Consider the following 22,439-nt stretch of genomic DNA (forward strand, 5'->3'; position numbering starts at 1 on the left):
TCTTGGGTCTGAAACCTGCACATGAATCGCTGTGGAAATTCTCAGACCCATCTTTCTGGGCCTAGTGCCTTGTTCTCTCTCTCTCTCTCTGTCTCTCTCTCTGTCTCTCTCCTCTGTCTCTGTCTCTCTCTGTCTCTCTCTGTCTCGCTCTCTCTCTCCCCCCCACCCCCTTCATTTGGATAGTGTATTTCAGGTGCAGAGTTCTGTCTCTATACAGACTGTGGGTGCCTGAGGCCGTCTGCTGCCTTGCACAGCTGAACATCTCCCTGACCCAGTTGGGGCACCTTAGGAGGTCTCTAGGGTAACCAACCACAGGGAACTCAGATGCCAAGTTTGATCATCCTAGGGGCGATCTCTCAATAGAGAGGACAAGTGGGCAAACTCATCTGGTCTCAGCTGGTATCAGGGGAGGCACCAGCTAACTTGCTTCTCCAGTGCAGAGTCCCATGAATACTAGATAGGAGATCTGCCCCTGGGTCACACCTCCAGCCCCTCAACTGAGGAATCCAGGCAAGAACATCAAACCACACCAAGCTCTTGGTCTCACTATGTCACCCAGATGGACTGTGACACCGTCATCTTCCTGTCTTGGTATCCAAGGCAGTAGGATGGCAGCTGTGTGTCTGTGCGGCCACATCGGCTGGAGGTGCCAACTCATCATTGACAGGGTTATCCTGAAAGGATAATGTGCGCTAACCAGATGCCCTTTACCTGGCTGGTGTCCACACCCTGCTGCGAGTTAGGCTGCCTGTGGCTCCCTGCTCCCTGACTGGCGGCCACTGCCCTCACCACACATCCAAAGCAGCAGAGTCGGGTGACCATGGACTGAGCCTGAGAAACCATGAGCCACGACACATCCTGGCTACTTCACGTTGTGGCTCATAGAAACAGGGTTGGGGAAGCCAGGAATCAGGGTGAGTTCTCCTTCCAGCCCTGGTCCTGTCTCCACTGATCCTCCTACACTTCACACTGCTTTCCCTGCTCCTTCAAGGCAGGCCACACTCTCACCAGCTGCTCTCTCAGCCAAGGATGACCCAGAAGAGAGCGAGACCCTGCCAACAGTGCTAAAATCCAAGCCACTAGAACTTTCTGCAGGGATCATGATAGTGGCTGGGTGTTCATGCTAGCCAAGTCATTAGCACCAACAGGCTTCAAGCTGGGCTCAGGCAGACCTGTGTTCAACCCTAGCTCAGCAGTGACTTGTGTTGAAGAGCCTCCAAATAGGAAGTGAAATATGGGAAGCTGGGTCACAGTTCGGGAAACTGTAAGAGGCAAGAGACTAACGGCTGAGAAGACGAGGACGCAAGCTCTGGGGCCAGGCTTTTGGGATTTGAAGTCGACTTACATCTTGTGTGATCTCAGACTGATTACTAAGCCTCTCTGTGTTTCCGTTTTCTTGTTTGCAAAATGGTACAACTTTAACACTTGGCATACGCTGTTACGTTCTTGCTGACTCTCGGGAGGCATTTAGCAAACCTGCTACTCAGAAAAGCCCCCAGAGGACACTGTCGCCTACACCATGGATGTAAATAGTGCCTCCTGACGTTGTCCAAAAGAGCAAAGGAGTCCATGGCTGTGTGGGAGAGGCTTCTCTGGACACCGTGATCATCGTTCCCTTTACCTCCTTAGAACTGTACAAAGGTCAGGATGCTCCATGTCTCAGGACAAGAGACCAAGCTGCAGCTGCAGAGCCACACGCCCAGGAGCTACTGGAGCAGGGGTGCAAATTCCGACTCAGGTTAGAGAGGGAGAGACAGTGCCCTCTAGTCAGCTGCTTACACTTACCAGCAATTTGTCCATGGATGGGTAGGTGTGGATCAGTGGGCTTCAAATGGATTCCTGGGGACTATGGGAAGGCATGTCTGTCTTCTAAAGAAAGCATTCTTGAGCTGAGCATTGTGGTTCTGCTTGTCATCCAAGCACTAGGGAAGCTGAGGCAGGAGGATAATTGCAAGTTTGATTTAAACGAGTATCTTTAAGGTTGTCCTGGGCTACAGAATGAGACCTTGCTTCAAAAAGAAAGAAAAGAGAGAAAGAAAGAAGGGGGAAAGGGATGTGATGGGTCACCCTTGACGTCGGTTCATGCAGCCATTCTTAGTAGACATGACCAAGAAGACAGTATCACTGGGCTGCAGGGGACGTGGAAGGGTTAGCTGGAGCCAAGCTCACACTGAGCCTGAAGCTGCACCTCTTGCAGTTCTGAGAACCAACAAAGGCAAACAACAGCAGCCAGGTGTGGTGCTGGACACCTCACCCCCAAGCACTCAGGAGGCACAAGCATGAGGCTGGCCTTGGCTGCACAACACTAGCCTGTCTCCAAAGCCAAAACAGCAAGTATGGGATTTCCTCTTGGAAGCATAAAAATGCCTTAAATAAAAGTGGTGGGGAAGAGCCCGCCACACGAGCATGAGGACCCGAGTGAGAGCCCAGCACCCACATGAGAAATAGCTGGGCTTGGAAGCACATGCTTGTAGTCCCAGCACCGGGAGCAGAGACGGGCAGATTCCTGGGGCTCACTAGCAAGCCAGCCTAGCCTACCTGGCAAGCTCCGATGACAAGCCCTGCCTCAAAAATAAGGAGCCCGAGGGACAGAAGCTGAGCCTCCACATGCATGTGCACACACATGCACACGTGTACACATACAAGAGAAGAAAGGAAGAAAGGGAGTGGAGGGGAGAAGAGCAGAAGTTGTTGATTTATTCAGTGCCTCGGTTTTCAGTGTGAAGCTCGGGAGATGTTGGACATGACAAGGGCTCTGACTCTCCCAATAGCGCACGCTCAGATCAAAATACGGCATCGCACGGTTGCACTCTGCACGACTGTTTATCAAGTCAAGTTAGAACGGTTTCCATTGAATATCCGAGTGACTATGAACAGCATTGCTCTCGTCCCGCCTAGAGTCACACGGCTATGACAGCATTAGCCCTACACATGTGCAGAGTCTACACGCACCCATCCTAGAGTCACACGGCTAGGACAGCATTAGCCCTACGCATGTGCAGTCTACACGCACCCATTCACTCAGCTGAGCGCTGAACACATTTGAGGGAACACTGCATCTCCACGGAACATACAGAAGCCCCTGTCATGTCACTACTCCCCACACAATACAACACAGCTGTCTGCAGAGCAGACAAGTATCGGGAATTATTAAGTAGTTTAGAGATGGCGTGAGGCACACAGTGCCATTTTTAGAGAAGGACTGGCAGTCACAGGGGTCCTGGAGCTGAGTGCCTGGGACCCCACAGCAGGACTTTACTGCCCTGGGTGTCTCGGGTTCTCTTTAGCTCACTGCACCGGGGAGGTGCCGCAGAAGTCACTGGAGTCTGGAATTGGTACCAGGAGTGGGGTGTGACAAGCACACTGAGATTACGAATCTGGTGAGAACTTGGATCAAGACTTGGTATTGTACGCTGTGGTTCCTGAGCCCAAGGCATACTGCAGTCTGTTCCTCAGTTTCCCCAAGCTCTAGCTCTTGGCCCTTTGCCTTTCCCCTGATTTCTTTTTTTAAAGACTTTTACTTTTTTAAAATATTTATTTATTTTATGTGTATGAGTATTTTGGCTGCATTGAAGTCTGTGCAGCACATGAATACTTTGTGTCCATGGAGGCCAGAAGAGGGCATTAGATCTCCTGGAACTTAAGTTACAGGTGGTTGTGAGCCACCATGTGGGTGTTGGAAGCTGAACCCATGTCTTCTGCAGAAGCAATATGCACTCAACCCCTAAACTATCTCTCTAGTCCCTGGTTTCTATTTTTTTTAAAAAAAATTATATGTGTCTCTGTTGGAGTGTGCCTTGTGAATTCAGTGCCCAAAGATGCCAGAGGCCAAAGGCTTCAGACTTGTTGGGGCTAAAGTCACAGGCAGAACCACCACATGAAAGACATTGCAGGCAGAGGGAACAGCAAGCAGAAAGGCCTTGAAGGCAAAAGCACTTAAGGCCAGGCATGATGGCCTTGAAGTTCAGGGCTGGCCTGGGCTAGAGAGATGGCTCAGCTTTTGAGAGCATTGTTAGTTGCTATCTCAGACTATCCCAGAGGACCTGACTTTGGTTCCAGTATCCAGTCAGGCTCATGACTGCTTGCAACTCTAACTCCAGGGAAATCAAATGCCTTTCTCTAGCCTTTGAAGGCGTCTGAACACTTGGCACACACACACACACACAGAGCGAGAGAGAAACAAAATTATTTTTAAAAATAAAAGAATATTCTGACTGTTGCCTGGAAGTAGAGAGCATGGTTGACACACATGAGGTCCCTAGTTCCATCCTCAAAACCATAGGAAACAAAACCCCAAAACAACAAAACACGAGGAACAACAGATGGAGTGGTGGGATTTGACCCAGGGGAGAAAGCACAGCCCGAGACAGAGTCAAGGGGTCCGTTTGAGTGGAGTCACTAGCAGAACCTGCAGGGGCCAGCGGTGAGCCACATGAATCATCCCAACACTGGGGAGACTGAGGCAGAAGGGGCATGATTCCAACCCAGTCTGCACTGCAGAGTCAGTCTCTGCAGAAACAACAAGCAAAACAAAACAAACAAAATTACAGGTCTGCTCGTGTGCACAGTCACCATCTAGAAAGTGTGACGGGGCTGGGGAAATGGCTCCGGTGGTAAAGTCCTGTTTTTGCCATGCAAACACGAGGACCTGAGAACTTGATCTTGGGGGTCCTGAACCGGCACCTTTCCCTTCACTCCCAGCACTGGGGTATGAAGACGGGCAGATCTCTGGGGCTCACTAGCCAGCCAGCCTTGCCCCATTAGCAAGCTCTAGGCCAATCAGAGACCCTGTGTCAAAACATGAATGTGGGGTGTGGAAAGCTTAGCATCTTACCTGGCTGTAAGAGACAGGAAGGGACAGGACAGCTCAAGCTCACAAGCCCCATGAAAAAGGGATGGCTTGCGGCTGTTGGAGACTTGGAACTGGAGGCACAGCTGAATCCTACATCAAAAGTCCTATAAGATCAGAGGGGTGGCTGGGTGGTGGGAGCACATGTCTGTTAATCCCAGCACTTGCAAGGGAGAGGCAAGAGGATCTCAAGGAATTCGAGGCCAGCCTGGTCTACAAATCAAGTTCCAGGACAGCCAGAACAGTCCTGGACACAGAGAAACCCTGTCTCAGAAAAAAAAAAATCTCAGAAGGGTGACTTCAGGGACATGTGCTAATAAGACACTGAGGAGCCAGCAGCTAGCATGGAGAGCCTGCCAGGCACTGAGGGAGGGGCGGGCACTCCAGAGCCTCTGCAGACCTTCCTCTGTGGCTCGAAGCCAAGGCCAGTATTCAAAGGACAAAAAGAGGGTCTCTCTGCCCTGCAAGCCAGCCAGCTGCACTGGAAAAGCAGTGCCCTGGGACCAGACCTATTTCTTTTTAATATCAACTAGGCTAGAATTGTTCAACCTGCCTTCCCCTTAAAAAAAAAAAAATGTACTGATTCCCAAGCAGCTCCTTTTTAAAAGTCAGGTTTCAGTTTGGTTAGGTTGTTTTCTTTTCCTTGTGGGGATGAGCCACTGAGACCAGTTGTCCTTTCTGCCTTGAGGTGCAGAGACCAGACGCAGAGCGCCTGCGAGCCTGCTCTGTTAGAGAAGGTGCCGCCTCAGGTTGTGGAGAGGAAACAGTGCAGAAAGTGTTCGCCTTCCAAGCATGAGGACCTCAGCTTCATCCCTGAACCCACGGAGAAAGCCAGGCTTCTTGCACCTATGTAACCCTAGCATGAGGGAAGCAGAGTCAGAAAAATCCCTGGACTTGCTGATCAGTCAGCTTAGCCTAACTGATGAGCCTCAGGACCCAGTGAGAGACTTTGTGTTTAAAACCAGAGTGGAAGCCAGGCATGGTGGCACACACTCGAGAGGCAGAAGCAGAAAGATTTCTGTGAGTTCCAGGACAGCCAAGGCTACAAAGAGAGACCTTCACTAAAGAAACAAAGCTAGTGGAGGGTTCCTGAAGAATGACACTCGTGATGACCTCTGACGTCCATACACATGCTTACACGTGTGCATACGCACCTGCACACACAAACATGCATACACCCCACACAAAAGGAAATGTTTGTCCCCCAGAGCTGGATGCTGTCGCTGTCTTCACATTACAGCCAGGAAACTGGGATAGAGAGGGAGGGGCCTCCCACCGTCAGGATCAGTGAGTGGTAGGATCAGGATTCGAACTCTGTACATGCTAGGCAAGAGCCCTGACACTAAGTCACAACCCCAATCCCAATTGATCTATTCCAGTTGCGGGCTGGAGAGTTGGTTCAGCGGTTAAGAGCACTGACTGCTCTTCCAGAGGTCCTGAGTTCAATTCCCAGCAACCATATGGTGGCTCACAACCATCTTCAATGAGATCTGGCGCCCCCTTCTGGCCTGCCCGTCTACCTGCAGGCAGAATACTGTATACATAATAAGTAATTTTTAAAAAATTAAATGTTCCAGTTGCTCTTACTGTGTATGGACGCTCTCACACCTGTGCCACAACACACATGTGGGGACCAGAAGATAACTCTGTAGAACTGAGTGTCTTCCGGAACACTTGCTTGGGTTCCAGGAATTGAACGCAGCTCTCCAGACTTGTGCAGAAAGCACCTCTACCCACTGGGTCATCTTCCTGCAACGGATTTTTGCCAGACTCGCTGTGCTTTAAAAAGAGCTGGCCTTTTGGGTGAGGATCGGTTATACTCTGGTAAGAATTGGCATCTTGAGGGAGCTGCCATTAGTGTCTCAGAACCCTGCCCCCTAAAGGCGGGAAGCAGAAGACCAGGAGGTGCGGACTGGAGAGCTAGATTTTAGGCTGGGGGGGGGGGGGGCACCTGCTCAACTCGTGGACCACAGCGCCACCTGGTGATCTGCTATAGAACCTACAGCTGGAAGCCAACAGTTCTCACCCACCAGTCAGCAAACCCCGTTCCTAAAAGGCTCTAAAGGAAACATTTTTCGGCCAAAGGAGCCAAACAGTCCGTTTCAAAGACAGTTCTTGCGTTATGAGACAAAACTATCCCCAAATGTTTCCAGAAGTAGGGACACCATGTCCGACTACAGGCAAACACTAAGGAGGGGCCAGAGGAGATGGCTCAGGGAGTAAGGTGCTTGTCATGCAAGCTGAAGGTCCTGACTTCTATCCCCAGAACCCATGTAAAACGTCAGGTGTGGTTAATCCCAGCTCTGGGGCTAAACCAGCAAGGAGAGAGACCACTCCTGAGAGCGTTCCTTGCGCCCGTAACTCTAACAGAAGAGAGGCGCCCTCTTCTGGCCTGCTTGGGCACCAGGGGAAGGACGCCTAAGGATAACCTCTGGCTCAACACACACCTGCACGCACTTATACTCACATCACACACCTGACCGTCCTGGGTCTGTGAATGTCCAGAAAACATTCAAAAAGCTCGTAAAAAAACCAAATCAAAACAAAATGGGGGGGGGGAGAGCAAAAACAGTCACCAGATGCAGGAGTTTGAAGCTCATTGCTTAGTGCCTGGTCCACAGGTGGTGCTATTGAGTTGGGCCTGGATCATGGCAGAACTCACCCTTCTGATGGGTTAAAGCATCCAGGCTGAATTCAGGCTGAATTGCTGGGGACTGCTTGGAGGTGGCATGTCACTGGAGGTGTATATTTGAAGTGTCCCAGGCCACTTCCTGTTATGATTTGCACCTGAGGTGCGCCCCAAAGGTCTTCTGCTGAAGCCTGTGGTGCTATCCGGAAGTAGTGGAACCTTTGAGGGGTGGAGCCCAGTGGGAGAAAGTGAGGTCACAGGGGGCTGGACCCCAGTAAGCATTTAGAATCCTTATCCCTCTCTCCTTCCAGCAGGCCTTGAGGTGAGACGCTCTGCTCCACCACACAGCCCACCATGACATTCTCGCCCACATAACCCAGAACCTGGAGCTGGTGACCATGGGCCTTGGAAGCTGTGAGCCTGCAATTCCGGTTAACAATTTAATCTGAAAATGGCTAAAAGAAAGGATTTCACATATTCCCACCACATAATTTATCGAAAGTGATGGCTATGGTAACTCACCCACTTCCCTCACTTCTTGGTGAGCTCAGGGAGAGCAAGTGCGGTCACCACAGGCTTCCCTAGAGAGCACAAGTCAGTATTTGTGCTTTCCTGAGGGGCTGGGGATGGAGCCTGGGGCTGGGGAAGCTAGGCAAGCACCCTACCGCTCCCCTACACAGTCCATCAATGTAACTTTAAGAAAAAAGTGGGTGGGGCAGCTGTAGAGAGATGGCTCAGTGGTTAAGAGCCTCGTGGCCCACACCTATAATCCAGCACTTGGGAAGCAGAGGCAGGAATATCAGGAGGTCAAGGCTAGAATAGGAGGGAAGGACAGGGAAAGGAGGGGAGAAAAAAAGAAGGGAGAGGAGAAGAAGGCAAGTAAGGATGCTCTGATTTGGCTATTCCATAGCTCAGACTGATCCAGCCAGAGATGACCATTCACACACTTCATCCCTAGGAGCCCCCTACATCAATGACCACATAGGGACAGGGATTCGGCACCAGTTAGGAAGGCAGCAAGCTCTGGAGGTGGCTGGTGATAATGCTGGAGCCTTCGCTGGCTCAGCTAGGTTCTCTGTGTCCTTCTCCATTGCAAAAGCAGAATCAATAATCAAACATAACACAGAGCCGGGCGGTGGTGGCGCACGCCTTTAATCCCAGCACTTGGGAGGCAGAGGCAGGCGGATCTCTGTGAGTTCGAGACCAGCCTGGTCTACAGAGCTAGTTCCAGGACAGGCTCCAAAACCACAGAGAAACCCTGTCTCGAAAAACCAAAAAAAAAAAAAAAAAAAAAAAAAAAAAAAAAAAAAAAAAAAAAACAAACATAACACAGAGACCCCTTTCTCCAAGAGATCAGTGTAAAAAAAAAAAAAAGATTCAGGAAAGCGGAAAGTCCACCAGTTACAAGGGCTGTGAGCATTGTGACTGATGCTGTCAGTGTGATGATAAAACTGGGGGTGGGGTGGGGAAGTCGTGTGCTTTAGAGATGTAGATGGGGCTTATAACGCGGGTTAAGAGCTGAGATCTGCTCTACGATTCTCAGAAAACAAGAAAGAAAAGAGTGGCTTTGTCACACGAACCTAGAAATCCTGGCAACTATTGAATGCGATCATGGACTTGTGGGGTTTGGGTGACTTCTACTCGAACATGTGCAGAGCGAAAACACTTACACAGAGCAGTGTCCTAGGGGAAAGCAAACCCCAAGGCAGGGGAATGGACTTAGAACCCATGTCTTGTTCCAGTGCCATAATGCTCTGCGGAGACGTCAGTGGGAAAGGTGGGTCTCAGCTCCCTGTTCATAAGGTCAGCCCATCACCGCTACAGTGGAGCCTAAGACAGATGCTCACACTGTGCCCAGTGAAGGGCAGAGAGAGATGGCTAAGGCTGTGGTTCACACTGTGCCCCAGTGAAGAGTAGAGAGGGGTAAACTGATGTGTGAACTGGCACTCAATCTGTTTTCTCTGTTTTATACAGTTTGGGAACCAATGAAGAGTCTGCTGAGGGCAGATCTTATGTTTCAATCCACAAAACCAGCATAACCACCCAGAGGTCCTTCTCTGATGTCTCTGGATTCTGTCAAGTTGGCAGTTAACACTAACCCTCACAGGAAGGCCTGGAGTTCCTCGAGTTTTGGCCAAGACTGGAGGGTCACAAGTGTGATGCCAGCCTGTGCTATACATCAAGATCTGCCTCCAGTCATAACTCAACACTCGGGAAGCAGATACAAGTAGTAAATATGACAGGGGTTTGTCCGAAAATTGTTTTCATGACAAGGATAGAAAGCATAGCAGAAGAATACCTAACTAGAATCCCCCAGTGAAGGGTTGGGGTGTGGCTCAGTGGTAGAGACCCTGCCTAGAATCCCCCAGTAAAGGACTGTGGGTGTGGCTCAGTGGTAGAGACCCTGCCTAGAATCCCCCAGTGAGAGACTAGGGACTTGGCTCAGATCCCACAGTAGATCAGGGACCAGGGATCAGTAAAGTCTACCAGCTATACTGTGGCCAACAGAAAGGGCTTACATTGGGGATAAGTTGAAAGCAGCCTAGGCCAGGGCCGAGCCTGCACAGGAAGGCCAAAAGAGCTGAGCTCACAGCGGCTAAGTGAGTATTCAGTCTCATTATTGCACACATCTTTTTCCTGGGACCACAGTGTTTTCCAGTTCTTTAAACCACTCTCCTTGCACAGAAACAATGGCTCAACAGGTTAAGGCACTTGCTTCTAAAGCCAACAACCTCAGTCCAATTCCCAGAAGCCACACAGTGGAAGCAAGGTGTCACCTGACCTCCACCTGCGTGCCATGGCCCGCCCCTCTCCATATGCACACAAAGCACTTTTCCATCCCTAAAAAAAAGTTTTCTTGCAGCAAGTGTGCAGGAATACTCAAGAGTCTCATTGCTTCTGAGAGAACCAAGCAAGGGAGAGTTGAGTGGGGGAGCTGAAGAGGAAGGGGCTGGGGAGAAGCCCTGGAAAGGTCCTATCCCGGCACCTATGAAAAGATGGATGGATGGATGGGTTGACAGATGGGCTGAAGAGTGCATGGGTTGGACATAGGTGTGTGAGTGGAGGAGGGAGGGGAAATCAGGGGTGCATGGGATGATATAAGGATGGGACCACTGGGGAGCATGGGGAGATTAAGGTCGGATAGTTGCTGCCTGTAGATGCCACCAGGTGTCGCCATAATCTCTAGGGCCACCTGAGAGGTCCCATGCAGCAGCCACTCCCCAGAAGTTATACTTCAAACCAGTTGCCACACGTGGTCAGGCCCTTGTATTTGTACACGCGCACCAGCACCCACTGGCTTCACCCAGCACCCCAGCCTCCTCAAACAGAAGAAAACAGCGACAGCTGCAGAGAAGCAGGCTGACCACACACTGAGCCTCTCTGAGACAGGCAGTATGTGGAGATGGAGGGACCCCTTAAGACTTGAGCTGATGGTTTCTGTCCCACCAGCATCAGCTGCTTGTGCTGTTACGGGTGCTCAAATCACAGCCATCATTGTCAGCCCAGGAACCCTCCCCGGCTTTGCACCTTTGGGGGAAAAACGTGTTTAGTAAGCCTTAGGCAATCTGCCTAGAAAAGCAAGGGCAAAGGAGCATCTCAGCGCGACTGGTTTCCACAACCACTGAAGGAACCTGGGAAGAGGTTTTCAGTCCCAAGCACCAGGTAGCTGCTCTCCCCACCCCAACCGCAATCCCCTATCCCCCCCAGGCCCACTTGGGGACAACAAACCAGTCAGGAAAGCACCACATTCTCCCAACCCAAGCTGGCCTCCCACTCTGCCTTCAGCGCAAAGGTCTATCCCTGGCTCTGGAAACTGCAGTGAGAGCCGATGGCGGTTCTGGGGTTGCTTCTAGAAGGCAACATTTTTCAGCCTTTCCCCACCACATCCCCAGCAGAAGCATCTGTCCCTCTGCCAGCCCTTTCTGGCTGCACTGCTTGCAGGAGACCTGGGTCCTTCACAAAGCCGGCTCAGAGAATTCAAGGCAACTCACAGGCGGAGTGTTGAGTCTTCAGTAACCACATAGCTTATCAGCACATTGAGTACCCTGAAGCTTGCCAGCTCCGTCCGACTGGCCCACGAGCCCACGAACACCCCGACCCGCACATACTTACTCCCACTCTTTCCTTCTGGCCTGAGGGGTGCTATGCATTTTGTGTGCTTGGTGGGCCAAGATGACATCCCGGTGGTCCACCACGCCACCACGCCGTTTCAGAGTTGGCCCGTCGAGGCTGCCGCTCATCTGCTGTGACCACGAGACGTGCAGGGGCCTCCGTGAGCCTGCCAGAGTGCAGTCCGCGCCTTGGCAGCTTGGGCAGTGCAGGACGTCATGACTGAGTGGAGGAAGCATGGGGTCAGAGCCCCAGGAGGCCTTCGGCATCCATGGACCTCACTCAGAAATCCCAGGAGAGGACACTGGAGGGAGAAGGAAGACGGGGAGAGCAGAGTGAGAGAAGCTACAAGGAAGCCAGGGCCACGCGAGCAGGTGTGGGCAGCAGAGGCCACCCCACCCTGCACCCGGAAGTTCAGCACCCCGGGCCTGGCTGCCAGGACTGAGTATTCCCTTGGCAACTGGGGGACAGGAAAGACACTTCTAGCAGTTGCCGGGCAACACAGGCCATGGGTTGAAAGGGCACAAGGGTGTGGCTGATGCTGAGCACTTGGACCACCTGGCTCCAGATGCCAGCCAGACTGGGGTGGGTTGGGGTAGAGGCGTTTTCTCGCATCTAGATGTTTCCTTCTGCGGAATGGACCCTCTAGAGCCCCTACTCTCTGAGTTCTGTAAACTCCAGACCCCTGATGGCAAGTTCAAGCTCAAATGTGCTGGGCTAGACATCTGGTCTCCATCTGTTTCCTTTTGGTGTGTAGAGAGCGCAAGGGGACCAACGCTTTTTCATCTCATTTTTTTTAATGTGTTGTCTGTGTTCATGTGCATTCAGTCACATCGCACATGAACATGTATGCATATGTGTGTGGAGGCCAGAGGTCTGCCTGTTCAAGTCACCATTTCTTGGGCTGAAACATCCCAGCCACTCTGATGAGCACAGTGCTTTAAGACTGAGGAGGACAGGAGCAAGGTGGCTCACACTTGCAAGTCCAGCACTCAGGAGGCTGAGGCAGGGGAATGGAGAGCTTGATGGGCATCTGGACTGCACGGAAAGGCTCAGTGTGAAAACACGTGTCTTCTTCTTTTCAGCCACTGTTCGGGGAGGGAAGGCGATAAACTCTACTACCACACCCACTAGTCGCTGGGGTCTCAAAACCAGAGGAACTGGGGACTTAGCATCGTTGTGGTCTCTCATTTACTCATTCAACAAACACCGAGTGTGTAACTGGCTCTGGGCTGGGTGCTGGGGATGTGGCCTCTGTGCTGTGGATAGATGAAGAAGCCGCTTCCCGTGCAGAGAAGACATCCCAGGGAGAGAGGGACGGACAGGGACCAGAATAAGGCAGGAGCAGAAGAGTACCATGGAGAGAATCAGCAGGGACAGGGTGGACCTTGGGCTGCTGTCAGCAAGGCCAGCTGTCCACTGTCACCCAGGACTGCCAGAGACCCCAAATCCTACAGAGGCTAGGTCCCCTTAGAGGTCCCTTAGAGAAAAGGCATAGACTTACAGAGTGTAAAACACAGTCCTACAGACTCCAGTCTCTCTAAGAGCTCTGGGACACAGTGGGGATGCTGTGAGTGTGGCCGACATGCTGTTGTTTGGGAATAAGGACAAGGAAAATCATACATGTGTGTTCAGGACAGATTCGCTGTGGGAACGGAGAGCTTTCCCCATCCACAAGGGCCACTGTATGCCCTGGCCTTTGTCAAAGCAACTGGCCCTTATACTGTGCCAAGAGCACAGAGCATCAGTGGGCAGGGGAGGCTGTTGTTTGAGACATTCTCCTTCTGATGCCTGGGCTGACCTCCAGCCTGCAAGAATCCTCCTGGGTACTGGGATTACAGATGTGTGATTCTTCGGCTGGCTTTATGCAGGGTGGGGGTTGAGCATGCCCTGTGTATGCAGGGTGGGGGTTGAGCATGCTCTGTGTATGCAGGGTGGGGGTTGAGCATGCCTTGTGTATTCAGGGCTGGGGGTTGAGCATGCCTTGTGTATTCAGGGCTGGGGGGTGAGCATGCCCTGTGTATGCCAGGCAAGCACCACACCAAACCGAGCTACATCCCCAGCTCGTGGGTTACCTATTTAAAAGGCCCTTTCTCCAAATGCAGCCTCGTCTGAAGGTACTTGGGATTACACTTGAATATATCAGTTTCAGGCAGCACTCAATTTAGCCTTTACAAAGGCTTGACAGGATGTGTTGGGAGCCAGTTATGCATTAAATGAAGCTCAGAGAAGGCCACTGTGGAGGTGACTGCCAAGCAGGGACCTGAAGGTGATGCCGAAATCACGCAGGCATTTGAATGAAAGGCTTTCCATCCCTCCATAGCAGCGTGCAAAGGCCCTGAGGCAGAACTGTGTGAGGTTTGCTCACAGGCCAAGCAAGGGCTCATGGGAAGGCCTAAGTAAAGAGGAAAGTGGAGAATGTGAGCATGGAAGGTGATGAGGAGATCGCTCTGGGCCTTGCGGACCATAGGGAAGACTTCTCTAGTTTTCAGAGTGCCGTGGGACGTGCTGTTTGGAATCAATCCTTTCCTTGTGGCGTCTTTTCAAGCCCAAACTCATTTCCCCTACCTGAGCTTCTCAAAACCAGTTGGAAACGTGGCACAAGCTAATGCAATTCGGAAGCTTCTTGCACAGACACAAGCAACTCCAGCATCTATGTATGTTCCATACATAAATGCAGAGAACAAAGCAGCCCCAGATCACAAGGCCTTGCTCCTTGCTATTTACCTTCTTAAATTCCATCATACTCCATGACCAGGGCAGGAACCCTCCAGTCTCGTCAAATCCTGGAACCTGTGGGGTTTACTAGATCCATCCTTCCTGTGCCTTCACGTTTCCCTCTCCTGCCCCTGCACCCTCATTCTAAACTGTGAGCATCCTGAAGGCTTTGTGTTTGAGGCAAATACTTTCCCGCTGCTCCCACCCCAAGCACTATGCCTTTAACAGCCGCCAGCTGTTTTGGTGGGGGCATCGGCCTGTCTCCCTGACCCCTGCGACAATGTACTGTTTTACAAACATGCGACTGATCATGAGAGGTGGGGGCGTGGACCTGTCCCACTGACCCCTGCAACGAAGTTCCTGCCCATTGACAGAGTAGTCTGCCCCTAACTAACTTTTCTGTGCACACACAAAGGAAGACTCTCACAAGTGTAGTGTGCTGTGGATTATGTATCTATTCCTGAACTAACACAGAAAATACCAGGAGCTAGGGAGCGTGGCTCAGTCACAGACAGCCTGCCTAGAATCCCCCAGTGAGGGGCTAGGGACGTGACTCAGAGGGAGAGCCCCTGCCTAGCATGTGCAAGCTTCCAATTCCAGCCAAAATGGGAGGGGAAGGAGTAGATGGTGGATAAATGGGACATCCTCCAGTGTTCCTAGGAACAAGCTCACCCAGAGACGTCGTGAGGCATCCTCCAAGCCCTCACATGGCATCCATACCCTGCTTCAGGAGAAAAGAGACATGGTGCACCTGGAAGGCCATCCGCCCATCTTTACCCAGAATGTAACAACTAGCTTGGGACCCTGCACACTTTCAGCTTCCGAGCCTCGGAATCAGCACAGGACCATGATACGAATGGGGTCCCTCAGTGTCCCCAGGGGTTTGCTCCCAGGACCCGTGTGATCGCAATGCACGAGCATCCAGTCCTCTCCACAAAGCCCACTTGGCCTGCACACAGCCTGCATTCTGACACGGGTGGCGTGTCGATTGCTGTTAGCATGCATGGCTTGGGGAAGAGTGATGGAGACAGAATATGTCCGTATCCACTAGCGATGCCATTTACGTGTAAGTGGGCGGCATCAGCGGAGATGGCACAGCAGTTGAGTGTTTGTTACTCTTCCCAGCACCCATGCTGGAGGGGTGGCTGCCTGTAACTCCAGCTCCAGGCCTTTTCTAGACTCAGCAGACACCTGCGCTCACATGTGTAGGTATTCGCCACGCCCCCCAATACATAATTTAAGGTAATAAAACAAATCTTAAAAAAAAAATAAAAATTTTGTATGGAGGGCTGGAGAGATGGCTCAGTGGTTAAGAGCATTGCCTGCTCTTCCAAAGGTCCTGAGTTCAATTCCCAGCAACCACATGGTGGCTCACAACCATCTGTAAAGAGGTCTGGTGCCCTCTTCTGGCCTTCAGTCATACAGACAGAATATTGTATACTAAATAAATAAATAAATATTTTTTAAAAAAAATTTTGTATGGAGAGGTGACGCCACATGCAGTCAGAGCTAGCCTTGAACTCATTATGTAGTTAGGAATGACAATGAACTCCTGATCCTCCTGCCTCTGCTCCCAAATGATGGGATTAAAGGCAGGTTCCAGAACACCCAGTTTCCATCGTACTAGGGATTGAAGCCAGCACTCACCATTGAGCCATGACCCAGCCCTTTAAAACATTTTTAGTTCATGATTGCCTGGTTCCAAAGACATGGAAGCTGCCAACAAGGAGGGCGTGCCAGATGCAGAGTCCTGAGCCTTCAGGGCGGTCTGGCTCTGGAGACAGGAGCAACGTTGGGATGTGAGGAATGCTGGGTAGCCCTGGAGTTTGGATGTTGTGCAGGCAGGAGTAAGACTCTGCAGGGTCTGGGAATCGCTGTCCCAGAAAGGAGGTGCCCCACTCCCATGAGCTGCTCAGTAGTCCCAGCTGTCCTGTGTATACACACGGCAGACCAGCAACCCTTGGCCACCGGTAGGCACTCCGCAGCTGGAGCTGGTACAGGCACCTGCGGACCTGGCAAGCAGGTGTGCCCATCTCACCAACTGTGCTTGTCCAACAGAGAAAAAGACAGAGCACATGGGACATGCCTCACCTGGGTGCAGCTGGGTGTGAGAAGGGACAATGGAGAGAGAAGATAAGCTGGAAGCCACTGCATGAATGTGACAGCCTCACAGGCCAGACCCCATGTGCACGGTATAGGTAGGGTGTTTGCCTGCCCATATGATGTGAGTCACACCTGAGACGGGGCTGATGCCCATTGTCAAGCCTGGACCATCTTGTGTGGCTCCAGCAATCAGATGGCTCCTGGAGAAGGACCTGACCAGGGTTATTACGTACAGATATACAATGAGGCGGGATTGTGGCATGCAGCTGGATGAAGGGGGCAGGTTTAGCTAATTTCTATAGGAGCAGTCTGCAGACTGCCAGCATCTAGGGGAGAAGCTATGATAGACGTTTTCTGTACACACTGTCAACATTCTCACTCAGAGCTTAGGATGGCTTTGCCATCCCTCTGATCTTTGCCCCGGGAAGATTTTGCCATTTCCCCATGCATCTGAGGCACTGGAGTCCTTGTCATGGCTGTGCCCATGTCAACAGCACACACTCACTCAGGACCTCATTCACTCGGGGATTCATCTGTAGCTAACAAACACACTGAGTTCTGGGATGCTGTAGCTTCTCCATCAGAGTCCAGTCTGCTGGGTCCCCACTTTTCTGTGGGTCCCCATTTTTGTGTTTTCTTCATTTCCTCCAAGTCAAGTCCCGGCATATTCTCTCTCTCTCTCTCTCTCTCTCTCTCTCTCTCTCTCTCTCTCTCTCTCTCTCTCTCTCTCTCTCTCTCCTCTCCCTGGTTGCTCTCTTTGTCTCTGTTTCTGTATCTCACTGTGTGTGTCTCTGTCTCTCTGTCTCTCTTTGTTTCTTTCTGCCCCTTTCTCTCTCCTTCTTCTCTCTGTGTGTCTCTGTCTGTCTGTCTGATTCTGTTTGTCTCTCTCCCTCCCTCTCTCTTTTCCTTGCTCCCTCTCTATGTGTCTCTGTCTCTGTCTAATTCTGTTTGTCTCTCTCCCTCCCTCTCTTCCTCGCTCCCTCTGTGTGTCTCTCTCTGTCTCTCTCCCTCTCCTTCTCTCCATGTGTCTTGCTCTGTCTGTCTGTCTATTTGTCTGTCTGTCTCCCCCTCCCACCCCTCCTTTCCCCTCCTTCTCTCTCTGTGTGTGTCTTGCTCTGTCTGTCTATTTGTCTGTCTGCCTTCCTCTCCCACCCCCTTCTCTTCCCCTCCTTCTCTTTCTCTTGTTAGAGAGGGGGTCTGGCTATGTTTTCTAGGCTGGCTTTGAACTCCTGGACTGAAGCTGCCCTCCCGACTCACCCTCCTGAACTACAGCACTACAGCACTCTCCACTGTGAAAGACCAGTCTTCTGGATTTTTTTTTTCTGTTGTCCAAATGTTGCAGTCAGTGCCCTAAACAGAGATCTGCCACCTGCTATAGTCTGAATTCCTGGAGGAGACTTGCTATTTCAAAGAGTGCACAATTTAAAGTTCCCTGGAGCATTGTCTAAGACCACCCTATTGGGAGTTAGAGCATCAACAATGGAGTTTGTGCAGAGCGATGCCCTGATACATGGCTGTGAGTTCGCAGTGTCCAGGTTCAGTCAACTCAGGTTATTTGGAAAAATGGCTTCTGTGCAGCACAGGGTCAGACTCGTCACCTGCCTTTATTCTCCAGCTGACACAGCGTGACAAGTACTGGGTGTCCTAAGCCCACTGCAGACAAAGCTTAGCGGCAAGCCAAGGCTTCACACCAGTTTATAGGTGGTGCTGGGGTATGACAGGCTTGAACCAAGGCTTCACACCAGTTTATAGATGGTGCTGGGGTTTGACAGACTTGGGCTAAGACTTCACACCAGTTTATAGATGGCGCTGGGGTTTGACAGACCTGGCCCAAGGCTGCACACCAGTTTATAGATGGCACTGGAGTATGACAGACTTGGGTTCTGCTGAGAACATGTGTGATGGCTGACCTTAGCTGTCAAGTTGACCACATCAGAATCAATAAAACTCCAGCAGGTGGACACACCTATGAGGGGAGTTCTTAGTTGGATCACGTGAGGTGGGAAAGCCCACCCTAAATCTGGACACACTCTCTAGTGGCAGCCCCCGTAAAAGGACATGGAAGAGGAAGCTGTGCCTCTTGCCTGCAAGCCCTCACTCCTGCTGGCAAGCTCATCTGACCTGCTGCTTCTCAGCCCACCCATAGTGAGACAGCCATTGAGGACCTACCTAGACTACAGGTTGTAGGCCAGTCCAATAAATCATATATATATATATATATATATATATATATATATATATATATATATATATATAGTGTGTGTGTATAGAGAGAGATCAAATATTATATTTATTTGTTTTATTGTTACTATATTTATTTATTATATTTATCAAATATTATATATATATATATATACATTCTATCAGTTCTGTTCCTTTAGAGAACCCTGACTAGTGCAACCCAGGTGTTCTTTAAAGAGAGCATCTGTTAAGCTCGGGAGACAGCACAGGGGGTAGGAGCACTTGCTGTGTAGACATGAGGACCTGAGTTCAAATTCCCAGCATTCCCTTGACAATAAAACGAAAGTGTCAATGAAAGCCTATAAACCTCGTTCCGTGGGGGACACACAGGAGGCTCTCAGGGCCCTGGCTTCCCACCAGGCTCTAGGCTCAATGAGAAACTCTCGCTCTAAGGATTAAGGTGGAAAGTGAGAGAACAGATGCCCAAGAGCCTCCCATAGCTTCTGCACACGTGTGCGTGGACACACACACACACACACACACATGTACCTACAATATACACAGGAACACAGGCATACATGTGCACATACAACACACACATGTACCACACACATATATAACATACATGTATATACATATAAAACACACACATGCACAGCACACATATATACAACAAATCCACATATGTTTATACAGCATGCACATGCATACATGTATCATGTACATATGTCATTCACATAAGCACACATATATATCAGGCATTTACACATACACAACATATATACATATGTACAGATACCACACACAACACATGCATGTATGTAGAACACATGTGTGTGTTTGTGCGTGCATATGTGTGGGCACAGGAATGCTATGATGTACGTATGGAGGTCAGAGGACAACTTGCAGGAGATGTTTTCTCCTTCCACCATGTGGGTTCCAGGCATCGAACTCATCTTCACGATCGGTGGCAAGTACCTTTGCTCTCTGGGCCAGCTCACAAACCCAAAATGTTCAATTTCATATACATATTTACAAGTTTTCTAATGTGTAAAAAACTTTTTTTTTACCAAGTGTTCAAAAAATGTGCACCCATCTTTGTGTGCACGCCTAAGCCGTGTGTGTGTGTGTGTGTGTGTGTGTGTGTGTGTGTGTGCGCACTCACAAGCTAGAAGAGGACCTGGGGTAATCTACTGTTTCATTCTTCTCTCCTTCCCTTGAAACCAGGCTGGCAGTCAGCAAGCCCCGCCCACCCTCGAAGCCCCGCCCATCCCGCTTCTGGGCCTCTCCAGAGCATCGCAGCCACAGACCACACTAGCTGGGGGATCTTACTTAAGCCCTGTTTTCATAGCTGCTCCATCTTGGGCACCTTAGAATCGTTGTTCAGACAGCATAAAGCAAGGTGGGAGAGGAAAAAAATTAAATCAAATTGGGGTCAGTGAGCACTCTCATGGCTTGGGGCAAAAGTCCCATGAGGACAGAGCTAAACAAACTGCCAGACCAGATGGCAAAGGTTGAATGCCAGGCTGAGACCGGCAGGTGGGCATCAGCCAAAGTGTGGGCCCTAGTGAGGAGAAACCTGCTCACAGCTGGTACACTTCCATCCGTGCCCATCCCCAGCCAGATGGCGTGATCTCAGTGTGCCTAGGACAGGCCCACACATAGGTGGGCTCAGGGCTTTGGCATGGACTGCAGGGCAGAGTGGGGGAGACCCCAGACTGTGGCCTAGTGGTCATGGGCGTATGACCCCTGAGTCCCAGCTTACCACCAGCTTAGCTCTCCTCCCGCATCCGCCCAGCGGCCATGCATGCTAAGCACCCGCCGTGCGCTGGGCTGAAACTATCTCCTCATTCTCCTGCTTGGCACAAACCAGCCTTCACTTCCCTGAAGGTCCTCTCTCCTCTTCACCCCTCCATCCAGCTCGACATGCTTCCGTTCCCCATGCTGCAGAAGATGCTGGCCACACCCCTGCCTGTCTGTGCATCTGCATCTCCCTTTCTGTGCCTCTTCTAAGGACAGACGCCAGGTCCAGTAGTGGGACAGAGGGCAGGGGCGATGAAGGAACACACACACCTGGAATGGCCTCAGCCTCTGGTGGGCAGAGCAGACAGATGTCTCCTCCCCAGAATCTCCTTGCCAAGGTCTTCCACTGACTGCTGTGTGACTTTGGTAAACAATTGCACTTCTCTGAGCCTATTTTCTTATCAGTAGAGACAGAAATACTTCACAGACTCACACACAAGGGTGAAACACAGTCCCCTTTGTATCCTCGGGTTCCTCACCCAAGCATGGGTTAAAAATGCTTCCTTTAAAACTGCTTGTGAGGCTCAAAAGACTAGAGTTCAGATACCCATAACCCCGTGTCAAAGCCGTGTGGCTGTGGCAGCCACCTGCAACCCCAGCCCTGGGAGGTGGAGCAGGGAGACGGTGAGCAAGCAGACAAGGAGAAGAGCTGAGCAGTGAGTTCCAGGTTCAGCAAGGAAGGGAGCAACTGAGGGCCTGTACATGCATGTAAACACATGTACATCCGCACCTTCACATGCCAAGACATGACCAGCGTGCATCTATGCATGCACACCCCTACACAATAAATAAAAATAAACAGACAAGCAATACATTTTAATTGCATTTGAGGACTGAGAGATAGCATAGGAGTAAGTACCTGCCAGGAGGTCATTAGAACTTGCATCCCATACCCAGCACCCACGGAAAAGCCAGGCCTGGTGGCACACATTTACAGCCAGTGATATGGAGGTGGGGGACACAGGAGCGTCACTGACCTCCAGCCTAGATGGGTGGAGGACCTCAGTCTCAGGAACAGCACCCACAGCTGGCATCTGGCCTCTTTATACACACACACACACACACATACACACACACACGTGTCCCAAGCCAGGCACGATGACTGCACCTGTAAGCCAAGCTCTAGGCTGCAGCAGGGGGCCAGCTGGTCTACAGAGTCAGGTGTTTCTTCCTGAGCCTCCAGGAAGCTGCTGTCAGTAGCCCCAGGCAGCAGCGGGAGGCACCTTTGCTAAGAGGATGTCTTTGTCTTTCAAATTCCTTCTGCTGGCTCTGCATTTGAATCCTCCGAGTTTGGCATCGGCAGATGTCTGCCAACCTCTTCGCTCTTGCTGCCCCTTTGGCTAGATGGCATGGCGTCTCTGTGGCACTGACTTGTTGATGAGTCAGCCTGTCAATCTGTTAGGGTGCCCACGATGATCGATGGCTCCTTTGTTGAACAAATATTTTTACCTTATCAATCTTAAGGTAGAGTCTCAGTATATAGACCAAGATGGCCTCGAATTCACAGCAATCCACCTGCCTCTGCCTTCCAAGTGAGTAAACCTCGTGCATCACAGTGTCCAGCCTTGAGCAAGCATTTATTGACGGCTACTATAGTTTGGATCTTGATGTAGGTGGGTCTTCTTTCTATGTGTTGCTTTCATTGGTTAATTAATAAAGAAACTGCTTGGCCTGATAGGTCAGAACATAGGTGGGTGGAGTAGACAGAACAGAATGCTGGGAAGAAGGGAAGTGAGGCGGACACCATGATTCTCCGACCAGAGATGGATGTAGGCGAGAATCTTTCCTGGTAAGCCACCACCTCGTGGTGCTACACAAATTATTAGAAATGGTTTAAATGGGTTAATCAAGATGTGAGAGTTAGCCAATAAGAGGCTACAGATAACGGGCTAGGCAGTGTCTAAAAGAATATAGTTTCCATGTAATTATTTCGGGTAAAGCTAGCTGGTGGCTGGGAGCTGGGCGGCGGGAAGTGGCCCACAGCCCCTTCAACAGATCTGAGTTATCTCCAAGAGTCACGTGTTGTAGGATTGGTCCCCAGTGAAC

The 22,439-nt window shown here is 50.9% G+C and overlaps 1 protein-coding gene across 8 annotated transcripts in view; it reads right to left on the reverse strand.

Annotated features, from left to right (window-relative positions):
• Cacna1a (calcium voltage-gated channel subunit alpha1 A) overlaps positions 1–22,439 on the reverse strand; it is a 289,933-nt gene that overhangs the window by 261,873 nt on the left and 5,621 nt on the right. For all 8 annotated transcript variants that reach the window (XM_057754012.1, XM_057754011.1, XM_057754008.1 and 5 more), the window contains exon 2: positions 11,592–11,892. In XM_057754012.1, coding sequence (XP_057609995.1) covers positions 11,592–11,857 — 266 coding nt within the window. In that variant the 5' untranslated portion in view covers positions 11,858–11,892. The remainder of the gene's footprint in view (positions 1–11,591; positions 11,893–22,439) is intronic.

This window comes from Chionomys nivalis, chromosome 21 (assembly GCF_950005125.1).
Source record: "Chionomys nivalis chromosome 21, mChiNiv1.1, whole genome shotgun sequence".
Lineage (NCBI taxonomy): Eukaryota > Metazoa > Chordata > Mammalia > Rodentia > Cricetidae > Chionomys > Chionomys nivalis.